Source organism: Anabas testudineus, chromosome 23 (genome assembly GCF_900324465.2).
Source record: "Anabas testudineus chromosome 23, fAnaTes1.2, whole genome shotgun sequence".
NCBI lineage: Eukaryota > Metazoa > Chordata > Actinopteri > Anabantiformes > Anabantidae > Anabas > Anabas testudineus.
The window spans coordinates 2,816,559-2,830,419 of record NC_046631.1 but is presented as its reverse complement, the minus strand read 5'-3'; the positions used below and the strand labels follow the sequence as shown (position 1 = coordinate 2,830,419).

The window sequence follows — 13,861 nt, the reverse complement described above, 5'->3', positions numbered from 1 at the left end:
CTGCATTTTAGGCACCAAGGGTTTGAGGTTCAGTGTCTTCTCCAGGCACGCTCCAACATCTGGCCCGGGAATCAAACCACCAACCTTAGGGTTCATAGGCGGCTGACAAATGATCCCAAAATGAGCACATAAACAAGGTAATTCTACATAAATTCAGTCTTTAATTGAGATTTTGGGCAAGTTTTATAACAGAAAACGTAACACTGGTTTACAAAACATTTTGTGCTACAAAAGGATACATGTACAGTAGCTTAATTTCAAACAGTAACAAAACATAGACTTGTGTGGGATCAGCAGTAGTACACAGAGGAGCCACACCATCACAGCTGCTCATACGTCATTAAATCAGCTTCAGACATCTTTTAGCATTTAGTGTTAGGGTTAGAATTCAGGTATATATCACTGGGTTTGACAGACTTCAATTACAGGAAGAAGACCTTATGGTGGACTTTGTCTGAGTAATTTTATGAAGCTTTCATGTGGAAAAAGATAAAAGCACAAGACAACCATGGTACTGCTGAATCAACAGAATGAGTGAGACCGCGCAGTACTCTATTCGTGAAAAACTTCAGTGCCCACGTACAGTAGCCGTTGTTTCATGGTAACAGAACTCACATGATAGGTTGAGCTACGTTGGAATGGAAGTATTAAGAACACAGTGGAGGCTAGACGAAGCAGTACCTCAGCTGACCTCACAGGGGCCTACACTTGCTATGTGCAGAGTGATGGGGCAGTGGTCGCTTCCCATCGCCTTGTTGCGGATCTTGTTGTCGCACAGGCCTGGCAGTAGAGAAGATGACAGCAAAAAGTAATCGAGCCTCCAGCCCACGTTCTTTGCCCGGGCGTTCATCATGTAGGTCCAGAAGGTGTAGGCATTGGCCTGCTCGGGGTAGAGCTCGCGAAAGCTGTCGACGAAACCAGATGCCAGCAGCTGGCTGAAGCCCTCACGCTCCTCTTGGGTGAAGCCTGCGTTCTTCTTGTTCCCCTTGGGGTTTTTCAGGTCGATCTCCTGGTGTGCGACGTTGAGATCGCCGCACAGTACCAAGGGCTTCTGCATGTCAAGCTCGCTGAGGTATGCCTGGAAGTCTACATCCCAGGTTTTGCGGTAATCTAGGCGCACAAGCCCTCTGCCTGAATTTGGCACATAGGCGGTCACCAAGTAGAAGTTGGGGAACTCTGCAGTGATGACTCGGCCCTCTTTGTCATGCTCCTCTTTACCTGAGGGAGGAGGACGTTCATTTGTAATTTCTTACCACCAATGCAGGTTCAAGAATTTACAGACAATGAATGCTATGCAGACCTTGTGTTAAATTGAAATACTTTTAAATGATACAGCTACAGCTTATTACAACACTACTCACCAATGCCATAAGTGACTTTGAGGGGTTCAGTTTTGCAGAGCATAGCCACCCCACTGTAACCCTCCTTGTCATCTGACACAGCCCAGTACTTGTGAGGGTATTCGGGCATTGAGGTGATCTCAGCGGGTAAGGCTTTCTCTGAACACTTGGTCTCTTGCAGACACAAAACATCTGGAGCCTCCTCACGCACCCACTGGGAAAGAAGAGCACATAACCACAAAAACAACTTTACAACTTTGTCTTGTAACTTTATAAACCTGGCAACTAAATCAGGTATTTCTGGGCAAACTCACATCCAGGCCTTTCTTTTTCACCCAGGCCCTCAGTCCATCGACGTTCCAGGAAGTGATCTTCATGTTGGCACTGCGGCCGTCTTTGCTAGTCATTTTGTCAGGAGGATCATCGTACAATATTGGGGCTTCTGGCTCCTTAGCCTTCTTTGCTTTCTTTGCAGTGGCTGTTCAGTAAGACATAGACATAAAATCAAATCTGCAACACAAACTATGCAAAAGTGAAGTTGCCTGAATATTTGCTGAAGCTACTGTATATTAGTTGGTAAAAAGGATGATAGGAAATGCATTCGGTAAAAATGAAACACAAGCCTGCTGTACTAACCAGATCCAGAGTCATTTTCCCCATCTGCAGCTGCCTCTGCGGCCTTCTTGCCTCTCTTCATGCTTGAACTCGCTCTGGCTGCAAACACACCTCGCAGACACACAACACGCACACACAACAACACACGTGCCGCTGGAAAAACAGACGAGGAGATTAAGTCATGTGCTCATCTACTGTGATGCATCAACTTTGACACAACCAATTCCAAAATATTTACAACTTAAAGTCAAGGCATGTACAGTCAAAGGAATTACAATGGGCATTTTATAGAGAAAATATATTGATGAAATAAAAAGTTGCATATAAATTCAGTTACAGAGTCAACAAACTCAATGATTTTCAGTCAACCAACAAATATGTGTAAAAAGTTTCTGCTTATTGATCACGTATAATTTTCTCCTCCAGTTGTGTCTTCACTTGCTTTCTAAAGTAAAAACTTCTTTGATAATCAAAGAGCAGATCAGCCTCGGCCTATCGGAAGTTGGAGAAACCACGATGCAGTTACAACAATGCACGTTTAGTTTTATGTGCATAACCTTGCGTGTTTCATTTTGATCTGTATGCATGTGTTGAGCCGTCGCCAACCTCGCAAAGGTGAATTTTCAAAGGCTTAAATAGAGATTGCGGAAGCACGATGAGAGCGTTTATTTTGATGCTAGTCGTTGCTGTGGGGGAGGATATAACCAAGCACGCTTTATGCTAAATATGAATATGTGATCCACTGCATGCAAGACTACAATCATGGGTTTAGAAAACATAAACAAACTACAAACGCTTTTATTTGTCTTTTACAGTTATTCCGTGTTAAACAGGAGGTTTAGTAGCTAATAGGCTATGCTAGTGCTAGCGTGTCCTCTGTGACAAAGAGCACACAGCAAGCAGCAGATGGCCCGCACGGAGAATCAATGGAAAATGACCAACCAGCTAACCTAAGTTCCTCCACAACTTCTTTGATTCGCCAACTGATGCAAATGCGGCTAAATAAAGTTCGCGATTTCTTGTCAATCAATTGCGTTTTAGGTAAAAGACATGCAAATGATCTTACTTGCACTTTCACAACAGGACGCAAAGAGCAGACAAGCGGCGCTTCCCTGTCACTCCCCCCACAACTCCCTGCACACAACAGAGCGAGGACCTCTGACCACGTGCTTGCTGTAGTTAGTGCCTGCATAAATATATGAATGCGAAAAAACAACAACTACAGAATGTCCTTTTGTTGTTCTCCAGTAAAAAAATTAACAAAAATAAGAATGATTAGCTGGTTTGACGCACATCACTGTATATTAGAAATCTGCTGAGGTAAAAAGTAAGTAAGACCATGATTTTTGATGAGGCGAAATTCATAGCTGTCATTGTTTGGGTCCTCCGAGCTTCTGGTTAAGTAGTTGGGTTGCAAAAGTTAAACGAGGTAAAATTGTTAGGTTCAAATTTTAACTGTTATTAACTCGGGTTAATGTAAACTACTAGAAAAGTGACGCACCAGGTATGCATGTTTTATTCAATGTATAAATATAATATGTGTTGTATTAATATAAGCTGTAGGAGACAATGTTTGTCATTGCTAGCATAGCAGCTACATAGTTAGCAGGATATCGGTTTTACAGGATGCTTTATTTTTTGTCTATCTGTTATGTTGGTTGAATATATACCTCACTGTGGCGTATTTTTTCAAGCTTTACTCTAAAAGTTACACCTGTTGGCAACTAAATTATTAAACAAAATCTTATTAAATACAAATACTCAATTTACTTAAACGTTGATAATTCACCAAAAAGCACTTCCTTCGGAAGAGTCACATTTTAAGGCTTTATTCTTCTATACCAGGAATAAACGAATATGATGTAGTGTTAATGATGAATATAGTTTTGCGCGGCCACTTCAGAAAAGTCCACTAAATGGTTCTTAGCCATTCTCTCTCTCTTTAGTTTTTTGTGTTCAGTCACTTTGGGGCCACACATAACTGGCTCATCACATTTAATCAACTTACCAGGCTGTCACCTTGCTGCTGCGAGGTGTTGAAGCTTGTTCAAAATATCTTTGTTGAAGATAAACATTTATAAACATTTCTGTTACAATAGTTTATCTTATCATGCTGATGACCCACAGTTGTATCTGCAGGTCAATATGCAGTGACAACATCCTATAGTTTAGCATACCATGCTATCTCTCAGTCGACTTTTCCTTCTTGGTAAGAATGGGTTTCTAAGAGATGAGAAGTAATGAAAGGGTAAATACCTTTTAAAATGGATATTGTTGCTACAAAGACAGAATGAATTCATCTTCACTGCATGTTGCTTTCCCCTTTCTTAAAACTAGCTGTTCAGCTGCCATGACTGTAGTAATTGGGTTTGAAGGCAGTGCCAATAAGATCGGGATTGGAATAATCAGGGATGGAGAAGTGCTTTCCAACCCTAGACGGACCTACATCACACCTCCTGGTCAAGGCAAGTCAGATTTCTGCTAAAATCAGTGCGCTTAAGCAGTGATCCATCACTTTAACAATCTCACATGTGAAGTGGACTGCATGTAACTGTCCCACCAGGTTTCATGCCGAGTGACACAGCCAGACACCACCGTGCTGTCATACTGACTGTCCTGAAGGAGGCGCTGGAGCAAGCAGGGCTGAAGCCTGCAGACATTGACTGTGTAGCATACACCAAAGGTGACATGATGCTGACTGAATCAGCATTACATTTAAATTACATTTTATGTGTCTTTATACATCAGGATCCAACCTTTTTGTGATTCCATTGAGATTAGAATGATTTAAAATTATAAAGTTAAATGTGAGACTGTGTTATTGTTAACAACTTAACCTCAGTATTTTGTAAGACGTTACCTGTGCATGTATGAAGGCAAAACTTATAATACTAATACTTCCATACCATAATTTGTTGAAACATTTCTGCACTCTGCGCATTGCAATAATGATGTAGATTTCAAAAAAGCATTTTCTTAACCTACACTCGTTCATCATAATGACAGTGGAAACATGCTTTCAAATTTATTTACAAAGACAAACTAAAATCATTCCATCATTTGTGGAAGGTTTTCATGTACTGATATTCGCCACATAGCAGGATGCTGCCATCACTATGCGTCAGTGTTGCCTCGTCTTTGTCACTTTAGTGCTTCTGTCCACAGAGCTTAATTTTGTCTGATCAGATCTGGGAGACTCCACTCTACCTTAAAAACCTGATTAATGATGAACCATGTAACATTTTCACCAGCTATAATTTTTAAAAAACATAAATGTAGCTATGTTTACTATCAGAATCAGTATTTCATCAGAGAAAGTAGTTTCTATAAGCAGACATTAATAGACACTGGTGAATCAGACTATAAGTCAAGTCAAGTCAAGAAGCTTTATTGTCATTCCAACCACATATAGCTGAAGCAGTACATAGTGAAATCAGACAACGTTTCTCCAGAACCATGGTGCTACATAAAACGGCAACAAGACAAACATGGAGCTGAGGACTGCTAAGTTGTCCTAGCAAAACACATAAAGTGCATCCTGTGCAACCTAGTGCAAATAGTGCAAGAACACAAAGAAAAAGTGCAGACAGACGTCTGAAGACAAAAACAGAACGCAAAACACAAAACAGCAGCGACCAATAGCGGAAATTAATTACATGCACACATTCTCTTTCTCATTTTTTTTCTGTCAGGTCCTGGAATGGGTGCCCCTCTGGTGACGGTGGCTCTTGTAGCCCGGACAGTGGCACAGCTCTGGGGGAAGCCGCTACTGGGTGTCAACCACTGTATCGGGCACATCGAGATGGGCCGACTCATAACCAAAGCCAACAACCCCACTGTGCTTTACGTTAGTGGTGGGAACACACAGGTTGGTGTCTCTATGCAGCTCTCAGCTAGAACTGTGGCATGATATACACTAAGTCATTTAGTAAGTAATTTATTTAGATACAGCCTTGGGCTTTGGTCCATTTCCTGTGCAGGTTATTGCATACTCAGAGCGGCGGTACAGAATATTTGGGGAGACCATTGACATTGCTGTTGGCAACTGTTTGGATAGATTTGCCAGAGTGATTAAGGTTGGTGTCGTTTTTGTTTCACTACAGCAGCTGGTTGCCTTTGAAAGTCTGAGAGGATGCGTTAATACTGATCATAAATGTGAAACTGTTTATCTAGATCTCCAATGACCCCAGTCCAGGCTACAACATAGAGCAGATGGCCAAGAAGTGAGTGGTGGGACATTTGCAAATACATTTAAGTATTCAGCAGCTTCACTGGGCAATATGTTAATGAAAAGAAATGTTTTAAAATTTGCATTGCTTAACTTTGCTTCTCTCCCGTTCTCTTAGAGGGACTCACTATGTGGAGCTGCCTTATACAGTTAAAGGAATGGATGTCTCATTTTCTGGGATTTTATCTTACATTGAGGTGTGTGTTTATAATAAAGATCAGTCAAATGAATTCCTTCATCTTCTTTTATTTTTGGATTTGATATAGTTGCTCAAACTCATAATTGCTGATGCACTTGTTGACTGCTGCTGATCTATTAATCCTGTTAACTGCCACAGGAAGCTGCTCATAAGATGCTGAGCTGTGGCCAGTGTACTGCAGAGGACCTGTGTTTCTCCTTGCAGGTCAGAGCCAGTTATTGTTGTACTCCCCTCCGTGTTAAACCTGTAGAGCTCAGGAAGTTAAAAAGATCTAAAGGCTCTTTGAAACTGTGCATGAAGCATGTGGTTACTGTACTGTATTCAGTATTGTCCTGCACTGATGTCTCCCTCCATGCAGGAGACAGTGTTTTCTATGCTGGTGGAGATCACAGAGAGGGCCATGGCTCACTGTGGCTCCCAAGAAGTCCTCATTGTCGGGGGTGTTGGCTGTAAGTACATCACAAGTGGATGCCTTTCTCTGTCCTAACTACTAACCGAGTGTATGACCACAGGTCACTTTAGAGGTTCACTAGAGATATGTGCCACTTAATGTGGAGAGGTGCTGTCAATGCTTCTTGTAATCCACACTCATTAAACAGCACTGCCAGCAGCACAGAGATATTGACTTTTAGTTTTTGAGTGAGACTCACCCTTCTAACCAATCAGAGCGCTTCAATCATTTCAGCTTGATTACTTTATTAGTCCATTTCAGAGGTTCTTATTTATAGTATTCTCATAATGGAGACTACCTGAAGTGTTGTGCAGAGTGTGGTGGAGTGGAGCAAAGAGAGGGAAGGCTGGGCGAATGGTGGATTGAAGTGGAAGTCTCATGTTAATTGTATTTATTGCCATGTTGTCCAGACCAACCTTCATCTGTCACCACTGAAACCAGAGAGAAGGTTTGACCTGTGTGTGTGTGTGTGTGGCATATCGAGCCTTTTGTTGTGTCTGCAGGTAACCTGCGTCTGCAAGAGATGATGGGGGTGATGTGTGATGAGCGAGGAGCCAAGCTGTTTGCTACAGATGAACGGTAAACCAGTCAGTCATGTACATTTAAAGAGTTCACTTTACACTTGAATCCATGAAGAAAACAGAAACTTGAGCCACTCTGATACATTATGCGGACAAGTGGGGATGTCCGTCAGTCCAGATAACACGTTGTGCATTTTCTGCCAGATTCTGCATAGACAACGGAGCGATGATAGCTCAAGCGGGCTGGGAGATGTTCAGGTCGGGTCAGGTGACGCAGCTTGAGGACTCATGGATCACACAAAGGTAGATGTTGTTTTACTACAGCTTTTTTTTGTCCATTTACACTTTCCTGTTCTCAGTTGTCTGTATCTAGCAGGACTGGTTGCTTGTGAATCATTTACCACCATCAGTACAGTGTGTTGTTACACTTAATGAAGTAGGATGCAGTTTTCTGTATAAAGTACAATCAGTACTTTTCAGTGAGCGTTACCTTTCCTTGTGTTGTAGGTACAGGACAGATGAAGTGGAGGTGACGTGGAGAGACTGAGAGATGGACGGAGACATCCTGGTGCTAAATAAGCTGTGTCAGCAGGTCTGTTGTGTCATACACCCAGCCTCTGGTACATTTCAGGGTTCTGTCAAATTGAGCAGTTTGCTTTACAGACAGCCAGGTTTCTTTCTGCTCTCGTTTTTTTTTATGTTTAAAGCAGAAGACTGGTCACACTGTCAGCAAATAACAAGAAAAGGCCAAAACCATCAATGAAGTGATTATTCTAACAAGTACGGCCTGTCTAAATCTAAATTATGTTACTTTAGTCCTCAGTGCCCAAGAAAATTGAACCGATGGTTTATTTCCTACAAACACAGTTGTAGTTGATTTAAAAACTTCTCGTGATTTGTTGACAGAATATCACCAGCCTTCCATCAGCGCTGCTGATACAGCAGTAGTGAGGAGTTTAGTGTCGTCTTGCATTGACGTACAAAGTATGCAGGTAAACCACACACTGGTACACGCGTCTGTCAGTAGAGCTTTCCCTGGGTGGACCACGTCCTGCACACCCGAATAGACTGTCAATAACACTGTCAGATATTTGACAAAACCTTTTGAACTTCAGATAGTTCCATGTTTTACATCAAATATATTTCACTAAAAGAATTAAAGGAGAGAACCGTTAAAGGACATTTCACATTTTTCAAGTACGTCCTAAAACAATCAGGTGCAGAAATAGGTTTTGTTGCTGCAGTTTTCCTGTTAACAGGGATTAAATCCATCTGAATGTATTTCTGCATGGTGATGTATGCACAGCAAATAAAACCTATTGCAGTGATTGTTTTAAGGCATAAAAAAAAAAATAAAAAATAAATACAAACTTACCCTTTAAATAGTTTTCAAAGTCCGACCCTCATCTTAGTACAGCCCTTTTCCTATAAAGAATTTGGCATTGTAATTTACAGGCTGGGTCCTGTTTGTTCACTTACGTGTAATGCCTAACTGTTGACAGTGCAATCAGAAATTTACCTGGACAAAGAAACGTGTCAAGTTTAATCATTTTTATTAAGCAATACTGTTCACTTACATTTCTCCTTTCTCCAGTGTAAATTTTCTATTCAATAAATTCTTCTCAAAAATCAACATGAACGTGGTGAGATGCCTCATGAATAACATTCACCCAGGGAACCAAATAAAAACAAAGAACACAGCATTAAGATCTGATAAAGATAAAGGGTGGACTCTACCGTGGCTGATTACACCCTTCTGTAAACTGAAGACACGTATACAGGCGTCCTCTGCACACATGAACCATAAAACTCAAGCAGGTACAAGACATTCTTCTGCTTCTACTCTAGGGTGGGGTGGGGGGGATAAATCACTCTGGTGAGGGTTTCTCGCACGCAGGGATTGTTTTTTTTTTTTTTTTTTAACAAAGTGCTTGATTGACCACTCGCTTTACAGAGGACAGAAAAAAAGTTTGATAAAACTGCAGCTTTCAAAAAGGGGGAAAAACAATTAAATTACAGCTCCTCAGATTAAAAGAACAAAAACACAAGACCAGCTCTACACATACAAGCTAAAATGGTAATGAGAGGCGTTGAGAACAGGTCTAATTAAGGCAGGCTTTCTGTAAGGCGTTAAAGTCCATTGCTGTAAGATCTGAAAGGAGTTAGTCCAAAGTGTCTCAGTGTGGCTTTGCGTGAAGACATCATCCTGAGTGCAGTGTGTGTGAACGGGACTCAAAGTTGTCCAACATTACGTGTTTTCATGTGCATGTAGGTGTGTGTTGTATCTGTGTTTAGATATACTTTGGGCTTCTCACACTGCTAGGCTGGGTGCTCCTGGGTGCCCTTGTACCAGACCACCCTTTTAGGATCTGGAAAGTCAGAGAGCAAAATGTCACAAGAGAGACCAGTAAAGTAATACCAGGTAGGATGGACAATGTGGGACAACACAGTAGAAAACTGAACAAGCTAAACTTAAGTTGGTAAGACTTTTTGGACACCAATGGGACAGAACAATGGGTAATTAGCTACAGTTAAAACGGTCACTAAAATCACTCACCTTTTTTCTGTCTGTTGCAGATAGCATTCCATTCTGTAGAGAGAAAGAGAAGTCACTGTTAGGGGCAGCACACTGACATTATGAATTTCAGACAAGTTTTGTAGCCATGCTCTGTCTTCATTGCTCTTATTATTGCTCTCCTTGTAGCTCACCTCTATTGTGATAGTTGAAAGCCTCCACTAGATGGCGACAGCTAAGCAACAGCTTCCCGTTGCTCTCGTCGTCCTCTGGCCGTGTGGTGGGGCTGACGGAGGTAGCGACTGAAATGGGCGTTTCTTCAGGGGGCTGGATTATGAGAACTGTGTTGGTCAGGAGGTCTGGCGACTGTTTAGCGTCTGTGTGCTGAGTTGGGAGGGCGCTGGCGGTGGGGCTAGGGCTGGAGCCCTCTGTGACCGGCCTCGCCTCGCTGATGAAACTGAGGCCCCACTGGTTTTGTAGCAGCATGCCAATGGCGGGCCGGTCCTCATCCAGCCCCCCACTTCCCGCTCCCGCCTTCACTTTGGAGGCGTAGCTGACAGCAGGCTGCAGCTTGGCTGGGCTGTCCTGCACTGGGAAGGCAGGCGGGGGCTTGAGCAGCGACAGACTGTCCTCCACCCACCTCTCCTTTTGGTTAAGCTTTTGTGGACGCTCACCAACTCGGCTGACCCCCTTCTGACTTTCCCTGCGGAGGCTGCGCCCTTTGTGTTGCTGACTCTTGCGTTCTTTTTCCCTGCGGAAGCTCAAACCATGTGTGTGACCGGGTCCAATCAGCTCGGCCTCAGGTGAAAGCTGTCGGTGCTGCTGGCCACTTCCAGAGATGCAGCCTCCACCCCCACCACCTCCACAGTTTCCTGAACCAGGAGACAGGCGACGATTGCGAATGTGTGGCTCTGCGTTGGTGGCTGAAACAAGGACTACGGCTGGGTCACACAGGCTATCTGACTCACACACAGTGTTGCTGGCTTCCCATGTACCTGCAAGAAAGGTGTTCACATTTTAGTTACATACCTCTTGTTGTAACAATACTAAACATTCAAACAAACAAATTCCACTTTTATGACTTATCTACTTGACATTCAGAACAAGCCTTAAACCAGAAATGGGCATCCCTTGTCCTCGAGGGCCACTGTTTTCCAACCATCCAATCACTAACAGCTTCTGATTGAGTGAAGACACGTGATCTAGCTAATCAGCAGTAGGTAGGGCAGGGATAGTTGAAAAAAAAACAGCAGGACAGTGGCCCTTGAGAACCAGGCTGGAACACCCCTGACTCAAATATACAATATGCTACTAGAGCTAGCATTTAATTCAATCTGCTTGGTTTCACCCAGCTCCTCCTCTCCATTCTCTGCTAAGCTCCACCACCCTTTGTCATGATCTACCCAACGTTTCAGTTAATTCTTGTTGTGAAATTACAATAAATGAGAAAGCCTCCAAAGTGACTAAGGAGAAATTATTCAAATTTTGTGACTAGACGACTTAAGTTGAAAAAACGTTAAAGAAGCAAATATATCTTGTTGATGACACAAGTTCAAGGGACTGCACTGTATGGTCAGTTGAGTCAGCTGTTCTACTGACAGAATTAAAAACATTTTGTGGACCTTTCTTGTTGTAATCCTAAAACAATGATCTGATCAGCGTCTTAACCGAGCATTTCCTTCTTCTCCTATCATCAATGTAGGATTTACAAACATGTTTTCAAAGTACTTGAGCAAAACAAACATCAAGACATGACACCAGCCCCTCCCAAGCTCACAGCCTGAATATTTCTCTTACTAGTTTATAGAATACATCAGTAATAAATAAATATAGTCAAAATGCCCATTATTTGGAAGCCTAGTTCTACTTTGTCATATCGAGATTCCTTTTGTAAAATCTCAGTACAGTTCACCGACCACAGGCTACAACATTGTGCATTTCATTCTCCGTCCAACACTCAACACGATTAGGTAACGTTTACAGGCACCGTCGGCCCAGAGCGCCACACTAAAAATGGGTCAAGAAGACCATCTCACTGCCCGTGTCAGAAATTTCCACCGACTGTACACAATGCGTGGTCTGACTAAAACTGTAAATCGTCTTTATTGGTGCGTCTTCGAAAAGAACAACGTGCTAGGATTCATGTAGCTAGCGGTAGTCAAGTTATGCGGTGCTGGCAGCTAATGAGGTAGCAAAAGCTAACTGTGTGCTACCGCCGGTTTTAGCAAACTTTAATTAGCCGCGCCATGGCGCGTAGAATTAAACTCGACGGATTCATCAATTTGTCATTACAGCGTGGTCAATTTCGTTAATATTTCAACAAGAACAGTTGTCGTCGACATAATGGTTAATCTGACCGTTTCGACAAGTTAACAGCTAGCTAGCGTGTTAGCCGAAGTCAAAGTTTCGTAACCTCCATTCAAAACGGCGAACAGGCTGCTATCACCACTAGCATCAATGCTAATGCCGTGGTAAGGCAGCAAAATCCCCTCTGAAAGTAAGAAATTTCGGTCCCATTCGTTAAAAAGTTATATAAACTTACCTGTTTTGATATGCATTTCTTTTCGCTTAATGTGTCGCTGAAGCGAAACCGTTAAGTAACTTTTGTTTACAGCGTTCAGATAACGTCGGCTCGCTGAATGTGTCTTGACTGGCCACCCGGAAGCGACACGAAAATGCGGGTGGGACAGGAAGTCCCAGCAGATAAGCAGTCCGGCGGGAAACTTGGAGGGACTCATTTAAATCGTGTTATAAAAAATAACCCATGTGAGAACCGCGTGGTACCAGTGAGCTGTGCATGTGCATGTGTTATGTAGAGTCTCTAGAGTTTTGCAGATTAATAATGAAAGATTCACAAATTATTGTGTTAGTTATTATGCAAACGCGTCTAACACCTAGTTTATCAATCTGTACAGTTCCTCCTCCCTCTGTACGGGGTGGGAGAAGAGGTAGTTGTGTCATTTAATTGCTGTCAATCCACAATAGGCTATAAATATTGACCCATTTTCATTCATCTATTTTAACATTTTTCGTATATATATATATTTTTATTCTATATTGATATTATTAGTTATGTGCATTTATGTCATTGGGTTTCAGTTCTTTCTTGTCTGTGTCTCAAATAATTGTATTGAGGTATTCTGAATCTGTGTGTGTTAGCTCAGTGGTTAGCACGGCTGACTTTGCTGCGGAAAGCTCGGGTTCGATCCCTGAATATATCATTTATGTCGTTGGATTTAATTTCTTTCTTGTCTGTGTGTAAAAAACTGTATTGAGACATCTTGTAGAATCTTGAGTCTAGTGTAGACAGTGAGTTAGCTCAGTGGTTAGTTCTGCTGACTTTGGTGCGTAAAAGCCCGGGTTCGATTCCCGTATATGTCAGTTATATGTATTTATGTCTTTCTTTCTTGTCTGTGTGTAATCGACTGTATTAAGCCACTCTGAATCAGGAGTCAAGTGTAGCTAGTGAGTTGGCTCAGGTGGTGGATCTTCAGACTGTGGTGCGGAAAAGCCGGGTTCGAGTCCCGGTATGACAAAGATCTACCTGATTACCTGGTGTCACCTGATGAGGTACAACAAATGCTACGGCAAGGTGGAGACAGGACGCCGGAACTGAGGGGACAGTTAGCTCCTCCCCCTCCAATTGGACATTACAACTTAAATTATATATAATAATAATAACAATAGATGACATGTGACAATAGAATAGACTCTCAAAGAGCCGACTAAACATAGAAGAAGAAGAATGTACCTTCTGGAAGTGAGACATTGGGGAATTAGGTAGTTAAACTAGGACCTGTAGTAAATTAGTAACTAGACAGACAGTTGGAGAATAACTAGATCTAGTTCTGTAGAGAACAACAGCTATGATCTGAACTGTAGTGTAGTCAAACAGATATGACACTAACACTCTAGGTAAATACGAGCTAAATAAAATTTCTTTATTATAGATATGATAGACAAATAAATGTGGAGAACCAGGGTTTAATTAC

At 42.2% G+C, this 13,861-nt stretch overlaps 3 protein-coding genes across 6 annotated transcripts; 1 reads left to right on the top strand and 2 right to left on the bottom strand.

The window, feature by feature from the left end:
* Nucleotides 1-141: 141 nt before the first annotated feature.
* Nucleotides 142-3,112, bottom strand: apex1 (APEX nuclease (multifunctional DNA repair enzyme) 1). Its single transcript, XM_026363113.1, has 5 exons — nucleotides 3,022-3,112; nucleotides 1,977-2,108; nucleotides 1,655-1,818; nucleotides 1,362-1,554; nucleotides 142-1,218 (listed from the first exon to the last, which is right to left on the bottom strand). The coding sequence occupies exons 2-5, from the start codon at nucleotides 2,035-2,037 to the stop codon at nucleotides 683-685; spliced, it is 954 nt and encodes a 317-aa protein (XP_026218898.1). The 5' UTR covers nucleotides 2,038-2,108; nucleotides 3,022-3,112; the 3' UTR covers nucleotides 142-682.
* Nucleotides 3,113-3,324: 212 nt separating this feature from the next.
* Nucleotides 3,325-10,145, top strand: osgep (O-sialoglycoprotein endopeptidase). 4 transcript variants are annotated; one of them, XM_026363030.1, is made up of 13 exons: nucleotides 3,337-3,459; nucleotides 4,293-4,420; nucleotides 4,519-4,638; nucleotides 5,648-5,823; nucleotides 5,936-6,031; nucleotides 6,129-6,178; nucleotides 6,302-6,380; nucleotides 6,521-6,586; nucleotides 6,741-6,831; nucleotides 7,337-7,412; nucleotides 7,559-7,657; nucleotides 7,862-7,946; nucleotides 10,059-10,145. In XM_026363030.1, the coding sequence occupies exons 2-12, from the start codon at nucleotides 4,306-4,308 to the stop codon at nucleotides 7,899-7,901; spliced, it is 1,008 nt and encodes a 335-aa protein (XP_026218815.1). In that variant the 5' UTR covers nucleotides 3,337-3,459; nucleotides 4,293-4,305; the 3' UTR covers nucleotides 7,902-7,946; nucleotides 10,059-10,145. The 4 variants fall into 4 exon arrangements, with proteins under 4 accessions (XP_026218814.1, XP_026218815.1, XP_026218816.1 ...); XM_026363031.1 differs by lacking the exon at nucleotides 10,059-10,145 and adding an exon at nucleotides 8,261-8,987; XM_026363029.1 differs by lacking the exon at nucleotides 10,059-10,145 and having other exon boundaries at nucleotides 3,325-3,384; nucleotides 7,862-8,987.
* Nucleotides 8,891-12,557, bottom strand: si:ch211-214j24.10 (uncharacterized protein LOC558894 homolog). The gene is made up of 4 exons (XM_026363027.1): nucleotides 12,412-12,557; nucleotides 10,064-10,864; nucleotides 9,912-9,944; nucleotides 8,891-9,723 (listed from the first exon to the last, which is right to left on the bottom strand). The coding sequence occupies exons 1-4, from the start codon at nucleotides 12,425-12,427 to the stop codon at nucleotides 9,674-9,676; spliced, it is 900 nt and encodes a 299-aa protein (XP_026218812.1). The 5' UTR covers nucleotides 12,428-12,557; the 3' UTR covers nucleotides 8,891-9,673.
* Between the last annotated feature and the right edge of the window lie 1,304 nt (nucleotides 12,558-13,861).